The sequence below is a fragment of the Mus musculus genome, chromosome 17 (assembly GCF_000001635.26).
Source record: "Mus musculus strain C57BL/6J chromosome 17, GRCm38.p6 C57BL/6J".
NCBI classification, from domain to species: domain Eukaryota; kingdom Metazoa; phylum Chordata; class Mammalia; order Rodentia; family Muridae; genus Mus; species Mus musculus.
In genome coordinates this window covers 17,038,658-17,055,051 of record NC_000083.6, presented here as the reverse complement: position 1 = coordinate 17,055,051, position 16,394 = coordinate 17,038,658, and the positions used below count along the sequence as shown (strand labels likewise).

Below are 16,394 nucleotides of genomic sequence, written 5' to 3'. Positions count from 1 at the left end.
ATGAAATTCCTAGGCAAATGGATGGACCTGGAGGGCATCATCCTGAGTGAGGTAACACAATCACAAAGGAACTCACACCCATGTACTCCTGATAAGTGGATATTAGCCCAGAAATTTAGGATACCCAAGATATAAGATACAATTTGCTAAACGCATGAAACTCAAGAGGAACGAAGACCAAAGTGAGGACACTTTGCCCCTTCTTAGAACTGGGAACAAAACAGCTATGGAAGGGGTTACAGAGACAAAATTTGGAGCTGTGGCAAAAGGATGGATCATCTAGAGACTTCCATATCCGGGGATCCATCCCATAATCAGCTTTCAAATGCTGACACCATTGCATACACTAACAAGATTTTGCTGAAAGGACCCAGATATAGCTGTCTCTTGTGAGACTATGCCGGGGCCTAGCAGACACCGAAGTGGATGCTCACAGTCAGCTATTGGATGGAGCACAGGGCCCCCAGTGGAGGAGCTAGAGAAAGTACCCAAGGAGCTAAAGGATTCTGCAACCCTATACGTGGAACAACATTAGGGAACTAAACAGTACCCTGGAGCTGTTGATTCTAGCTGCATATGTATCAAAAGATGGCCTAGACAGACATCAATGGAAAGAGTGGCCCATTGGACTGGCAAACTTTATATGCCCCACAACAGGGGAACGCAAGGGCCAAAAAGTGGGAGTGGATGGTTAGGGGAGAGGGGGGAGGGTATGGGGGACTTTTGGGATAGCATTGGAAATGTAAATGAGGAAAATACCTAATAAAATATATTAAAAAAACAAAACTTTGCATCAGATTTTTATTATGACATCCTTTATCCATGTGGGAAAAAAAAGAAATTTGCACAATTGAAAACCTTGATTTTCTATCAAACTAAATTCTGTACCACAATCAGAAATTATAACTTAAAGAGTTCTACCAAGTAAGATAATGGCTGCACTATCAATTGTAGTTATATCCTCCCTGTCAAATTCTTATCATTTCTAAGTTCCCCAGAAAGACAATCTTAGGATACTCACCTCTAGACTCCCAAATCCTAGAAAGTGGGATGACAAATCTTTATAAGTTCTTCAGCTGAATATGGGTGTTGACATATCTTAAGGAGAGAGAGGGTAGGAAAAAATGAGCGACTTGATTGGACTTAAGAAAGCCAAGGCAACTATATTATTAAAGTCTCTGATGTCTATGTCCTGACTAGATCCTGCTGAAAATCCATGAGATGAGGAGTTTAACTGGGTCATGTTTGACATTGGAGCTCACCAAAGCTGTATATTCTGTAATATATAAATCTGAAAACAAAATTTTACTATTATTAAGAAAACTTTTTTGTTCGATTTTCTAGAATCTAGTTTTCTGGGGGATCCCTCTATCAAATCTGATCGGTATAGCTCTGGAAGATGTCCAGAGCCTAATCATCTTTTCTAAAAACACAAAGAGACCTTTCTCCCAAATCAGCATATCCTTGAGACATTAACTAGACAACCCTTTATTTTGACCTCTTTTCCAGAGGAATAATATACCCACCAAATTAAAAAATCACATCCATTTTGAATATTAAAACAATTCAAAACAAATTAAATAAAGTAAAACACTGTATGTAACTATTCTTAGGCTTTTTGTATTTATTCATGTCAGAAAATTAACCCACAATTTCCATGGAACCCACGTGCAAAGAATATGATTTGCTCCAGACTATTTTTTTTTCTTGGTTTTTTGAGACGGGGTTTTTCTGTATAGCCCCGGCTGTCCTGGAACTCACTTTGTAGACCAGGCTGGCCTCGAACTCAGAAATCTGCCTGCCTCTGCCTCCTGAGTGCTGGGATTAAAGGCGTACACCAACATGCCCGGCTCCTGCAGAATTTTTAATAAACCATTTATCTGTTATGCTCTCTATCTGGAGACACAGATTTCAATCAGTAACTGTTCATTCCAGGAAATTATCATTGCCCCCTCTACTTGGAGGCAGTGACTAATTTTCCCTATCAAAGAAATGCAAGGCAGGTGAAATTCTCCACAGTGGAATACTACTCAGCTATTAAGAACGGGGACATCCTGAGTTTTGTTGGCGAACGGATGGAACTAATAAATATCATCCTGAGTGAGTTTACTCAGACCCAAAGAACATGCATGGTATGTACTCCCTAATACGTGGATATCAGCCAAAACCAAAAAAAAAGTACAGAATACCCAGGATATACTCCACAGAACTCAAAAAGGTTAGCAAGCTGAAGTGCCCAAATGAAGACACCCCTCAGTCCCACTTGGAAGAGAAAAGAAAGCAATCACAAGTATGGAGGGATGGAGGGATCTGGGAAGGAAAATGGACTGGGAGGATACTGGGGGGTGAAGAAGTGAACCTGATTTGGTACTGGGTAAGGGAAAAGAACAGAAGCCCTGGGAGCTAGCAGAAAAACTGGAAAAAGGAAACATCTGGATATAGGAGGTTGGGGACCCTCCAAAATTCACCAGAGACCTGGCTGGTGTACAACTCACAGGACTCAAAGGGGTGGACATTAGATGAAATGCCCGACAGTAGGGAGAGGGACCTGATAGAGCCCACCTCGAGCAGGAAGACAGGAAATCAAATGAGCGAGCAGGGGCCATCCCAAGTCACAACTCTGACTCACAATTGTTCCTGCTTGAAAAAATTACAGGGATGAAAATAGAGAGGAGCCTGAGGAAAAGAAGGCCCAGAAACTGACCCAAAGAGAGATCCAGCTCAAGGGGATGTGCGAAGGCATGACACTATTAATGAGGCTAAGGAGCACTCACAAAGGGACCTAGCATGACTGCACTCTGGAAGACCCAACAAGCAGCTGAAAGAGTCAGAGGCAGATAGTTGCACCCATCCAATGGACAAAAGCATCTGACACCTGTTGTTGAATTGGGGAAAGACTGAAAGAAGATGAGGACGGCATCCCTTTAGGAGGACCAACAGACTCAATTAATCTGGACCCCTGAGATCTCTCACACCCTGGACCAGCAAACATGCAGCATACACCAGATGAGATGAGGCCACAGACACATACAGCAGAGGGCTGCCTGGCCTGTGTTCATTCAGAGATGAAGAACCTAACCCTCAAGAGAATGGAGTTACCAAGGAGTTTAGAGGTCAGGTGGCATGGGCATGGGGACATTCACATGGAGATAGGGGGTGGGAAGAAGGTATGCGGTGTGGAACAGTAGGAGGGTAGACAAGGGGGGACGAGTAAAATATGGAGTGTAAAATAAATACATAAATAAAAATATTTTATAAAATAAAGGAAATGAAACTTGGGGACTGGAGAGATGGCTCAATGTAAAGAGCACCAACTGCTCTTCCAGAGATCCTGAGTTCAAATCCAAGCAAGCACATGGTGGCTCCCAACCATCTGTAATGCGATCTAAAGCCCTCTTCTGGTGTGTCTGAAGATAGCTACAGTTTACCTATAATAAATAAATAAATAAATAAATAAATAAATAAATAAATAAATAAATAAAATCTTAAAGAACAAAAGAAAATGAAACTCTAACTCTCGGGCTAATTAACTTAAATTTCTAGTGGATTCTTGCCCAACATGTTGGTGTTGGTTTGCTACCTATGTTGGGAAATATTATTAAAGCTGAGGTGACAAACTCTTGCAGTCTTATGTTAAGTAGGGTTCTTAAGGGAAAATAGACTCTTAAAAAGTAAGTACAAAGGAGATGGAAAGACATTGGATAGACCTATGAAGTCAACAAAAACTATCATAAAATCAAAGAATCTAGACCCTGAGATAATACCAGTCACATATGGTTATCTGGTGTTCTCTAAGATATTTACATGGATATGCAGAGAAAAAAAAAGTGGTACCAAGGACCAGCCTAGGGTCAAACAGGGGCTCTGAAAGAAGGACTGTCTGGGAGCAGCAAAAAGAACGACCTGAAGTTAAAATGTGGATTTAAGTTGACCAACTGGGTTCTGCTTGATACAGCTTTTCCAGTTTGCTTCTATGTTTTGCTTTTCCCCTCTCTGTCTATATTCTGCTTGTTTACTATTCTAAGAGATTTCTTTGTTCTTGCCCCACCCCCCACCCCCTGTGTGTGTTCTCCAAACATTTCTCGGTTTTTATCCTAATATATTTTCTGGATATCTCAACTGTTGCAGAACACTGATCCAGTTTTTAATGTTACATAAAAATCTAATCTTTTAGCAGGGCAGTAGTGGCACAGGCCTTTAATCCCAGTACTTGGGAAGCAGAAGTAGGTGGATTTCTGATTTCAAGGCCAGCCTGGTCTACAAAGTGAGTTCCAGGACAGCCAGGGCTACACAGAGAAACCCTTTCTCGAAAAATCAAAAAAAATATTAGCCCAGAAACTTAGAATACCCAAGATATAAGATACAATTTGCTAAACGCAGGAACGAAGACACTTTGCCCCTTCTTAGAATTGGGAACAAAACACCCATGGAAGGAGTTACAGAGACAAAGGTTGGAGCTGTGACGAAAGGATGGACCATCTAGAGACTGCCATATCCAGGAATCCATCCCATAATCAGCTTCCAAACACTGACACCATTGCATACACTAGCAAGATTTTGCTGAAAGGACCCAGATAAAGCTGTCTCTTGTGAGACTATGCCGGGGCCTAACAAACACAGAAGTGGATTCCCACAGTCAGCTATTGGATGGATCACAGGGCCCCCAATGGAGGAGCCAGAGAAAGTACCCAAGGAGCTAAAGGCATCTGCAACCCTATAGGTGGAACAACAATATGAACTTACCAGTAGCCCTGGAGATCGTGTCTCTAGCTGCATATGTATCGGAAGATGGCCTAGTCGGCCATCAGTGGAAAGAGAGGCCCCTAGGTCTTGCAAACTTTATATGCCTCAGTACAGGGAAACACCAGGCCAAGAAGTGGGAGTGGGTGGGTAGGGGATTGGGGGGGAGGGTATGGGGGGCTTTTGGGATAGCACTGGAAATGTAAATGAAGAAAATACCTTATTAAAAATGTATTAAAAAAAAGAAAAACCAAAAAGAAAAAAAATTTAAAAAATCTGATCCTTTACTCAAGGTTTCCTTTTGAGTGTCTTATTAATCAACATCTCTTAAGATTTCAAAAGAGCTCACAGATCTGTCTGCATGATAAGCTAATTGTGTATACCCGAGATATAAATGCTGCCCTGAAATTACCATTTCTTCCATGCCTGCTCCAGTACCTGCTGTATCCCAGGCTGACCTTGAACTGGGAAATCATCCTGCCTGTGTTTCTTCCTGCCTTGAATCTTTCTGACAAGGTGGGTCAAAGTGTAGCTGTGTTTGTTCCCTTAGATTCTTGAAGAAGCCCCTCATTTATTCATTTATTATATCCGTATTTTTTCCATAGTTGAGAACCTATACATTTTTAAACTCACATATTTATAGCTCTTCCCCTCAGCATCAAATGCTGTTCTGAAATTCCCAGTGTTTACCATTTTGATGAGAAATAGTCGCACCCTCAACTTATTGGCTCCTGCTATTTCTTTATATATATATATATATTCTTATTACGTATTTTTCTCAATTACATTTAGAATGCTATCCCAAAAGTCCCCCATACCCTCCCCCCACTTCCCTACCCACCCATTCCCATTTTTTGGCCCTGGCATTCCCCTGTACTGGGGCATATAAAGTTTGCATGTCCAATGGGCCTCTCTTTCCAGTGATGGCTGACTAGGCCATCTTTTGATACATATGCAGCTAGAGTCAAGAGCTCTGGGGTACTGGTTAGTTCATAATGTTGTGCACCTACAGGGTTGCAGATCTCTTTAGCTTCTTGGATACTTTCTCTAGCTCCTCCATTGGGGGCCCTGTGCTCCACCCAATAGCTGACTGTGAGCATCCATCTTATCTGTTTGCTAGGCCCCGGTCTAGTCTCACAAGAGACAATTATACCAGGGTCCTTTCAGCCAACGCTTGTTAGTGTATGCAATGGTGTCATCTCACCTGAGGAATACCGAATGGCTGAGAAGCACCTGAAAAAATGCTCAGCATCCTTAATCATCAGAGAAATGCAAATCAAAACAACCCTGAGATTCCATCTCACACCAATCAGAATGGCTAATATCAAAAATTCAAGTAACAGCAGATGCTGGCGAGGATGCGGAGAAAGAGGAACACTCCTCCATTGTTGGTGGGATTGCAAGCTTATACAACCACTCTGGAAATCAGTCTGGTGGTTCCTCAGAAAATTGGACATAGTAGTACCGGAGGGTCCCGCAATACCTCTCCTGGGCATATATCCAGAAGATGCCCCAATGGGTAAGAAGGACACATGCTCCACTATGTTCATAGCAGCCTAATTTATAATAGCCAGAAACTAGAAAGAATCCAGATGCCCCTCAACAGAGGAATGGATACAAAATATGTGTTACATTTACACAATGGAGTACTACTCAGCTATTAAAAAAGATGAATTTATGAAATTCCTAGGCAAATGGATGGACCTGGAGGGCATCATCCTGAGTGAGGTAACACAATCACAAAAAAAACCTCAAATGATATATACTCACTGATAAGTGGATATTAGCCCAGAAACTTAGTATACCCGAGATATAAGATACAATTTGCAAAACACATGAAATTGAAGAAGAACGAAGACCAAAGTGTGGACACTTTGCCCCTTCTTAGAATTGAAAACAATCAACCATGGAAGGAGTTACAGAGACAAAGTTTGGAGCTGAGACAAAAGGATGGACCATCTAGAGACTGCCATATCCAGGGATCCATCCCATAATTAGCCTCCAAACAATGACACCATTGCATACACTAGCAAGCGTTGGCTGAAATGTCCCTGATATAGCTATTTCTAATCATCATGGAGTCAGTAACAATAACAGGGATGATATTACTTAGAAGGAAAGAGTATTCCACTGCTTGTGTGTCCAGGAAATATATGCATTATTATACAAACATTGACACTCCTGGAGGATCACACCTGGCCCTGTCCTGGGGCAGGTAAAATGTCACTCTGGCCCCACGAAGGCCATGCCATGCTCAGCAACTCATGGAGGTTCAAACCTGAGGTCTCTCCCAGTTACAAGAATCATGGGTCACACCCCACCATGTCCATACCTAACTTCATATTGCTTATTAAACTGTAGCTCTGCATGCAAAAGAATGCAAGTATATCTATATTACTTACCCTGACCAAAACTCAAGTCCAAGTGGATTAAAGACTTAAAGCCAAGGCTGGCGAGATGGCTCAATGGTTAAGAGCCCCAACTGCTCTTCCTTAGGTCCTGAGTTCAAATCCCAGCATACACATGGTGGCTCACAACCATCCTTAACAAAATCTAATGCCCTCTTCTGGAGTGTCTGAAGACAGGTACAGTGTACCTTCATATAATAAATAAATAAAATCTTAAAAAAAAAGAGTCCATCCAATAAAAAAAAAAATAAAAAAAGACTTAAAGGCAGACACAGTGAACCTGAGTGAACCCTAAGGGCAGAACATCCCCGGCAGCACTGTCACAGCAGAGACTTCTGAAAAACACTAATGTCGAAGGCATTAAGATCAGCAATTAAAGAATTGGAACTCAAGAAATAGTGATGTTTCTGTAAGGCAAAAGCCAAGTTAATTAGAAAAGAAAGAGGCAAAGGACGGAATGTGAGGATAGTTTTTTACCAATCCCTACATGATAGAGTTGTAATACAGAACACATTTCAACAAAGAATTCAGTTCCCAACAGACAACTTCAAATGGCTGAGAAACACTTGAAGAAATGTTCACCATCCTTAGCCAAAATGGAAATGCAAATAAATACTTCATTATAATTCCATAGTACACATGTCAGAATGGGTACGATCACACCAATGATTGTTCATATTTGAGAAAAAGTATGTTTACATCCACTGTTCGTCTTGTAGGCATGCAAACTAATACACATGTTATGGAAATCAATATCATGATGTCTTAGGAAATTGGGAGTTTATATACAAGATCCATCTATATCAGTCTTGGGCAAAAACACAAAGGGAACTCCATCCACAAAATGAAAAGACACATGCTCAACTATGTACATAGCAGCTTTATTTGTACTAGCCAGAAGCTAAAGACAACATAGATGTCTTAAAGCTGAAGAATGAATAAAGAAAATGTGCTATGATTATATAATGGAACTATCACTAACCTACTAAAATAAAACAACATGAAATGAATGCATGAAAACAGGCTAATGAATGCAACTAGAAGAAATAGCACACTAAATCAGGTAACCCAAAATCTGGAATGACGGAAATGGTATATATTCACTGATAAATGGATACTAGGCTTTATGTAAACTATAACCAAGCTATCCTCCAGAGATTCAGAGAGGTCATGTAAAGAGAAGAGATACATAGGGGATTTATGGATCTTGTTGCGAAGGGGAACTAGAGTAGACAATCCAGGTAGACTGAGTGATTGGGAAATGGATGGGGAGGGAACATTTGGAGGGTGGTATATAAGGAAAGAGTATGATACAGGGAGAAAGACCTGGAAGTAGAGGCCATTTGGAGGTTAGTATAGGAAATTAGCGACCTAGAAACCTTTAGGGAAATATGAGGGTAACAGGCTGAACCTGCCAGCCTTTATAGCCAGTAAGGCTTCAGTACTGTGAACAGACCACATTTCCTTGATGAGGTAGCTAGCCAAGAGGCCTCTAAACAATGCATGCTGATTTCAGGAAAAACATTTTGCTCTATGGACACTGACCAAATGGTTCCATTGCTCAGGACAACTTCCACACAGCTCACTAACTGTGAAAATCAAGTGGATGCAGCCTTGGAGCCTTCACCCCTATCTTCTAGTCTCTCTGTGGAGAGAAGCTGTTCCACAAGACATAGAAAGAAAAACTCAGAAAGAAAGCAAGGTACAAAATCAACCTACAATCTCTCCTGCCTTGTGCTGAGCCTAGGTAGTAACAAATCTTGTTGAGTGCCAACAAATATTTGGTTTGACTTGAGGTGCTGCACTTGAGAGAGAACACTATCCTTACACTGCCTGTATTCTAGGAATCTCACAGTGATATAAATGCCAAAAATGGGGTTTCAATTAGTCTCAGTCAGATCTGTTGATTGTATGTTATGGCTATTATCTTTCTATCTGAATAATGCCTTACTCTGGGAACAGATGTAGCTCTGATTCTTTTCCTTGATCTTACTGCTCTTTTCTTCCTATTGTCTTGCTATGTACAGCCTCAAAATGAGGGCTTTCTACCTGTCTTTACTATCTTGTCTTGTTTTGTTTGAATCTCCTCTCTTTGCAAGCACCTTTTTCAAAAAGACAAAACAGAAGGTGGGGTGGCATGTCAAGGGAAGGAGAATAGAAGAGGTGGAGGTTATGTAACTGGAACAAGCGAAGGGAGGAGCAACTGTGGTCGTGCTATATTGTACGAAAGGAGCAGCTATTTTCACACAGTTATTCAGTGTTTCTTAAACGAAAATTCAAGGAAGAAGGGAAAGTAAAATGAACAAAGAAAAGCAAAATAGTGAAGACCAGGAAAGCACGATATGATATAGAGAGATACCATTCTTTTGTGAAGAGGATCACCATCACACAGGACTTCATGACTAGATCATTTCTAGGCCCTATTTAGGTCTCTGAAATCACAAGTTTTGCACTCTGCAATTTCTCTCTCTCTCTCTCTCTCTCTCTCTCTCTCTCTCTCTCTCTCTCTCTCTCTCACACACACACACACACACACACACACAATGTTCTCGTTTTGTGGAGAGAAGGAAATCCATAGGACACAGAAAGACAACTTAACTGCTCATTTAATTACAAAAATATCTATCCTTCCCTCTAAGAAAAACTAATATTTGAATAAGAGTTCCAAAAATAAAAATACATGTGTAAGGTTACCCAGCATTGATGCATTACTTATATATCAAACATTAAGTGCTATTTAAAAGTCGTTCAGTGTTTAAAAACATTCTCCAAATCAAAAATGAATGGGTTACCATCTAAGACTGGCTATGTACTCTGAAGAAAATAAAGAGGTGAGTCATATGCCTAAATCTATTGCATTGTTGTTCATCTATCATTTACAGTCATTATTTAGGTTAATTTAGGTAAAAAGCTTAATATCTACATTTTCTTCCTCACATACAAAATAAACGAATATTATAAGAAAGCTATGATGTAAATGCTTCAGCTAGATTCTGTGCTTCCTCCCCTTCATTTTCTATTTCAACCTGTAATGCAGACAAGTCGGATGAAGACTCACTTTCATCTGAGAGTGCAATGAGAGTACCATTAGAGATATAAGATGAGAGAGTCAGCTTGACAATGCTTAAGCTGTCATTGTGTTATGAAGTTTCATGACCAATAGGGCATAGAATGTAGGGATCCTTTTTTAAGTGTATATTTCTTAAAATGTGAACTTGATAAATTTTAAATATCTGTATGTACATAGGAATCAAACAAACAGAAACCTAAAAACTCCCGCAAAAATAACTCAGTGACCTTGAAATTGTTACACTTCTGTCTTTATATTACTTATCTCTTGTCCCAGTACAGAGGTCCCAGTGTACACAAATCATTGCGGTAGCAGAAATTGTAAAATGTTTCTAAGAAAATATTGTTGACGTTAGATCCCTATCATCATTTTTCTAACAGTTTTTAAACACTTACTAAAATGTATCATACAAAACTGATTTTGGCCTTGTAGTGGTAGTGCATGCCCTTAATGACAGCATTTGGTAGGCAGGGGCAGGAGGATTTCTGAGTTTGAGACCAGCCTGGTGTATGGTGTAAAGAGAGAGTTCCAGAACAGCCAGGGCTATACAGAGAATCCCAGTCTTGACAAACAAAACAAAAAGTCCAAAAAACCCTAAAACAAGAAAAATATTGTGGAATGCAATATTAAAGAACTTCTAGAAAACACACATTCAATTTTTAAATCTTTCTTCTCAGGTTGTTTTGTTCCCAATTCTAAGAAGGGGCGAAGTGTCCACACTTTGGTCTTCATTCTTCTTCAGTTTCATGTGTTTTGCAAATTGTATCTTGGGCATTCCCAGTTTCTGGGCTAATATCCACTAATCAGTGAGTACATATCATGTGAGTTCCTTTGTGACTGGGTTACCTCACTCAAGATGATACCCTCCAGATCCATCCATCTGCCTAGGAATTTCATAAATTCATTGTTTTTAATAGCTGAGTAGTAGTCCATTGTGTCAATGTACCACATTTTCTGTATCCATTCCTCTGTTGAGGGACACCTGGGTTCTTTCCAGCTTCTAGCTATTATAAATAAGGCTGCTATGAACATAGTGGAGCATGTGTTATTACCCGTTGGAGCTGAGATGAAAGGATGGACCATCTAGAGACTGCTGCACCCGGGGATCCATCCCACAATCAGCCTCCAAATGCAGACACCATTGCATACGCCAGCAAGATTTTGCTGAACGGACAGTGATATAGCTGTCCCTTGTGAGGCTATGCCGGTGCCTGGCAAACACAAAAGTGGATGCTCACAGTCAGCTATTGGATGGAACACAGGACCCCCAATGGAGGAGCTAGAGAAAGTACCCAAGGAGCTAAAGGGTTCCGCAACCTTATAGTTGGTAAAACAATATGACCTAACCAGTACCCCCAGAGCTTGTGTCTCTAGGTGCCTATGTAGCAGAAGATGGCCTAGTCGGCCATCATTGGGAAGAGCGGCCACTTGGTCTTTCAAATTGTATATGCCCCAGCACAGGGAACACCAGGGCCAAGAAGTGGGAGTGGGTGGGTACAAGAGCAGGGGTCGGGGGAGGGTATGGACTTTCATGATAACATTTGAAATGTAAATGAAGAAAATACCTAATAAAAAATTGAAAAAAAAAAAAAACCTTTCTTCCCAATGAATAGCAAAAGTTACACCTGTCATGTATACTGAGCAGTGATATTATAAGCAACACAGCTTTCTATGATCAGAGCTGTAGAGTCTCTTTTTCTCCAGGGGAACTCCACATTAAATGACCCTCAATGCCTAAGGCCATGTTTGTACATCTACCAACAGAACCACAGTGATGGTCAAGCTAAGTCCTGTCAGAAGGAACTCTGAGAGTTTAGACATCCTGTGTTTCCTGGTGCTGCTCCCCAACACATGGCACAGCTTATGGCCTACCTAACCCTTCCCTCCAAGTGGATCAGAGGAGAATTATGGAAAGAACCTGTGAGCTACATGCCCTGGTGCTCCTAATTTCTATATCCTTTCAGAACCTTCTCTACCTGTGACCATCCAGCTTGGAAACAGCACAATATCCCCTCAACTACTGGAGGATTAGAACCAAATGAGTCAGACAGAACAGGCCTCCACAGATCTGCCCTTCCACATTATGGGCAGATACAGCCCTTTTCTTGTAAAGTTTTAGTTTCATAGAACATCCAAGTATTCATCATCCAATGAGCAGGAGTCCTCTGCATTCACAAAATTGAGCAAGTGCCCTTGCAGTAAGATGTAGTATCTGTTGGATTTGTGCCTAAGAATGGATTAGTTGGGTCTTGAGGTAGATATATTAACAGACTTCTGAGAAAGCAATAAATAGTACCTCATATACAAAATTTATCTGCCCCTCATTTTAAAAGTACTTATGTCTAAGATATTGCTATTTAATAGTCTTGAAATATTTACCTCTAAAATGCCTGTGGTCTTCAACAAATATGTCTTCCGAGTATGCTGAAAACTATGTTCACATTTGTAAGTTTATTACATATGGTGAAAATCTGTCAAAATTAGGCTAAAACTTATAACCCAATATTTATACTTAAATGTGGGGAAACTCTGCTTATTAAGGTTACAGTCCACCAATGTCTAACTAGCCTTTTCTGTCAACACATAATGGAAAATGGCCTTCATTTTCAGGGCTTCTACTTTTCTGACCATGTCTGGGGAATTTAAAGCCCTTGCACAGAATTCACCCTGAGGAAAGTCACAGTGACTTAACTGGAATATAGGATGAACTAACTTCATCCTGATTTAGAAACCCATACTCCTAGATTCTCAGATTCCTGAAATGCTTGCCCCTGCCAATGAGGCATTTTGGTATTCTCAGCATTCAGCTTTACCCATTCTGGAAGTTCCTATCCCCAGTCCTGCAAATTATATAAGCCTCCAATCACCAAAAAGGTGTTCAGACTCCCTGCCGCTGGTACTGCATTGATCATTCGTTGTCCATTTGCACTGGGCTTGTGAACCTCAAGTTTGCTGTGTGCTCCCATTGACCCGATGAACCAATATCGCCTTATGATCCTTGAGGCCATGGAGACATACACTGAAAATTCTATACCTAGGTTATTTTAGTTTGCTACAACTTATTATATACTTAATTCATACCTTATTGAAAAGGTTGTGTGTGTGCGTGTAAATATGTACAGTTACATTCTTTTCATTTTTTTTTACCTTGTTCTCATCTCCCACTTTATATCTGGACCACAGTACACATCCCTCCACTTCTCTATAGCCCTCCCAAACTAACATCACACCCATATATTCTACCATTTCCCCTGAAAAAAGAGCAGCATACTCGGAGATAGCAAATGAACAAGGCATACCATATTTTAATAAAAATAGGCACAAACCTTCATATCAAACCTCGCAAAGCAAATAATTAAGACAAGAACCATCTCGAGAGTAGGCAAAAGAATCAGACACACCCATCCACTATATTCCCATAAATTATGTTGCATCCCTTAGAAGGTGACTGTTAACAAATGGCTTTATTAGATTGATTACATTTATAGGGTTCTCACAAGAATTTGTTTTTAAAATTCCTTTTCAGACTACAATAACAAAGCCTTTACTACATTCACTACATTATCAGGGTTTCTCTTCAGTATGTATTCTTTTATGTTTGAAGCTGACTGTGTCGTGCAAAGGTTTTACCACACTAGTTATATTCATAGGGTTTCTCTTCAGTATGTGTTCTTTTATGATTTCATGGAGTACTGTGACATGACAATGCTTCGTCGCATTTACATACACAGGGTTTTTCTCCAGTATGTGTTCTTGTATGGATTTGAAGATAGCTGTGACATACAAAGGCTTTGCCACATTGGTTACATTCATAGGGTTTCTCTCCAGTATGTGTTCTTTTATGGACTTGAAGAGTACTATGACATGTAAAGGCTTTGACACAGTGTTTACATTCATAGGGTTTCTCTCCAGAATGTATCCTTTGATGACACTGAAGATGAACAAATTGTGTAAAAGCTTTGGTACACTGGTTACATTCATAGGGTTTTTCTCTAGTATGTATTCTTTTATGATTTCGAAGAGTACTGTGACCTGTAAAGGCTTTGCCACATTAGTTACATTCATAGGGTTTCTTTTCAGTATGTGTTATTTCATGACGTTGAAGATGAACAAATTGTGTAAAGGCTTTGCCACACTGGTTACATTCATAGGGTTTCTCTCCAGTATGTGTTCTTTTATGGATTTGAAGATTTCTGCGACATGCAAAGGCCTTGCCACATTGATTACATTCATAAGGTTTCTCTCCAGTATGTGTTCTTTTATGGACTTGAAGAGTTCTGTGATATGCAAAGGCTTTGCCACATTGTTTACATTCATAGGGTTTCTCTCCAGTATGTGTTCTTTTATGGATTTGAAGGTATCTGGGACATGCAAAGGCTTTGCCACATTGATTACATTCATAGGGTTTCTCTCCAGTATGTGTTCTTTTATGGATTTGAAGAGATCTGTAACATGCAAAGGCTTTGCCACATTGTTTACATTCATAGGGTTTCTCTCCAGTATGTCTCCTTTCATGGATTTTAAGATAACTGTGACATGTAAAGGCTTTGCCACATTGTTTACATTCATAGAGTTTCTCCCCAGTATGTGTTCTTTTATGAGTTTGAAGATTGCTGTGACGTGCAAAGGCTTTGCCACATTGATTACATTCATAGGGTTTCTCTCCAGTATGTGTTCTTTTATGGATTTGAAGATATCTGTGACATGTAAAGGCTTTGCCACATTGGTTACATTCATAGGGTTTCTCTCCAGTATGTATCCTTTGATGACACTGAAGATGAACATATTGTTTAAAGGCTTTGCCACACTGGTTACATTCATAGGGTTTCTCTCCAGTATGTGTTGTTTTATGTGTTTGAAGATATCTGCGACATGCAAAGGCTTTGCCACATTGATTACATTCATAGAGTTTCTCTCCAGTATGTGTTCTTTCATGGATTTGAAGAGTTCTGTGATATGCAAAGGCTTTGCCACATTGGTTACATTGATAGAGTTTCTCTCCAGTATGTGTTCTTTCATGGACTTGAAGAGTTTTGTGATATGTAAAGGCTTTGCCACATTGGTTACATTCATAGGGTTTCTCTCCAGTATGTTTTGTTTTATGGATCTGAAGAGTTCTGTGATATGCAAAGGCTTTGCCACATTGGTTACATTCAAAGGGTTTCTCTCCAGTATGTGTTTTTTTATGGATTCGAAGATATCTACGACATGCAAAGGCTTTGCCACATTGATTACATTCATAGGGTTTCTCTCCAGTATGTGTTTCTTCTTTATGGATTTTAAGAGTTTTGTGATATGCAAAGGCTTTCCCACATTGGTTACATTGATAGAGTTTCTCTCCAGTATGTGTTATTTTATGACATTGAAGATGACCAAATTGGGCAAAGGTTCTGCCACACTGGTTACATTTATAGGGTTTCTCTCCTGTATGTATTCTTTTATGGATATGAAGAGAACCGTGATGTCTAAAGGCTTTTCCACATTGTTTACATTCATAGGGTTTCTCTCCAGTATGTATTCTTTTATGGATTTGAAGATTGCTGTGACTTGCAAAGGTTTTTCCACATTGATTACATTCATAGGGTTTTTCTCCAGTATATGTTCCTTTACGGATTTCAAAATGGCTGTGACATGAAAAGGTTTTACCACATTGGTTACCATCATAGACTTTTTCTTCAGTGTGTGGTCTTCTATGTGTTTGATGATCAGTATAAGACATGAAAGATCCAGTGCTCTTATATAACTGATGATAACTGTTTCTTGCAAAGGCTCCATCATATTGAATACATCCAAAGGGTTTCTCTCCAGTATTACTTGGTCCATCCCTTTGAAGATGCCTGTGATATAAATAGAATTTAACACATTAGATATTTTCAGAGTGTTTCTCTATAGTAAGATTTTATTTAAGACTGTGCATGCAATTGGTACATGTATAAGTTTTACCCCATTTATTATACTAATGAATCATTTATCTGTATAGATTAGGTTAACAATGTATTCTAATTGTAAAGAGGAATCAGATATAATAAGGTTCTGTCATGTTGTTTTTATCCATGTTGGTTTGATTCATTATGGTTATTATTTACATCTTTAAAACTACCAGTGATGGAAAGAGCATTTATCACATGGCCCAAAGTTACAATATCTTTTTCCTTTATGAGGTTTTTCATATATTT

General features: G+C 39.7%; 1 protein-coding gene across 2 annotated transcripts in view; it reads right to left on the bottom strand.

Moving 5' to 3' along the window:
- Nucleotides 1-13,496: 13,496 nt before the first annotated feature.
- Gm51425 (predicted gene, 51425) overlaps nucleotides 13,497-16,394 on the bottom strand; it is a 36,440-nt gene continuing 33,542 nt past the window's right edge. For both annotated transcript variants that reach the window (NM_001374000.1, NM_001374002.1), the window contains one exon: nucleotides 13,497-16,055. In NM_001374000.1, coding sequence (NP_001360929.1) covers nucleotides 14,270-16,055 — 1,786 coding nt within the window. In that variant the 3' untranslated portion in view covers nucleotides 13,497-14,269. The remainder of the gene's footprint in view (nucleotides 16,056-16,394) is intronic.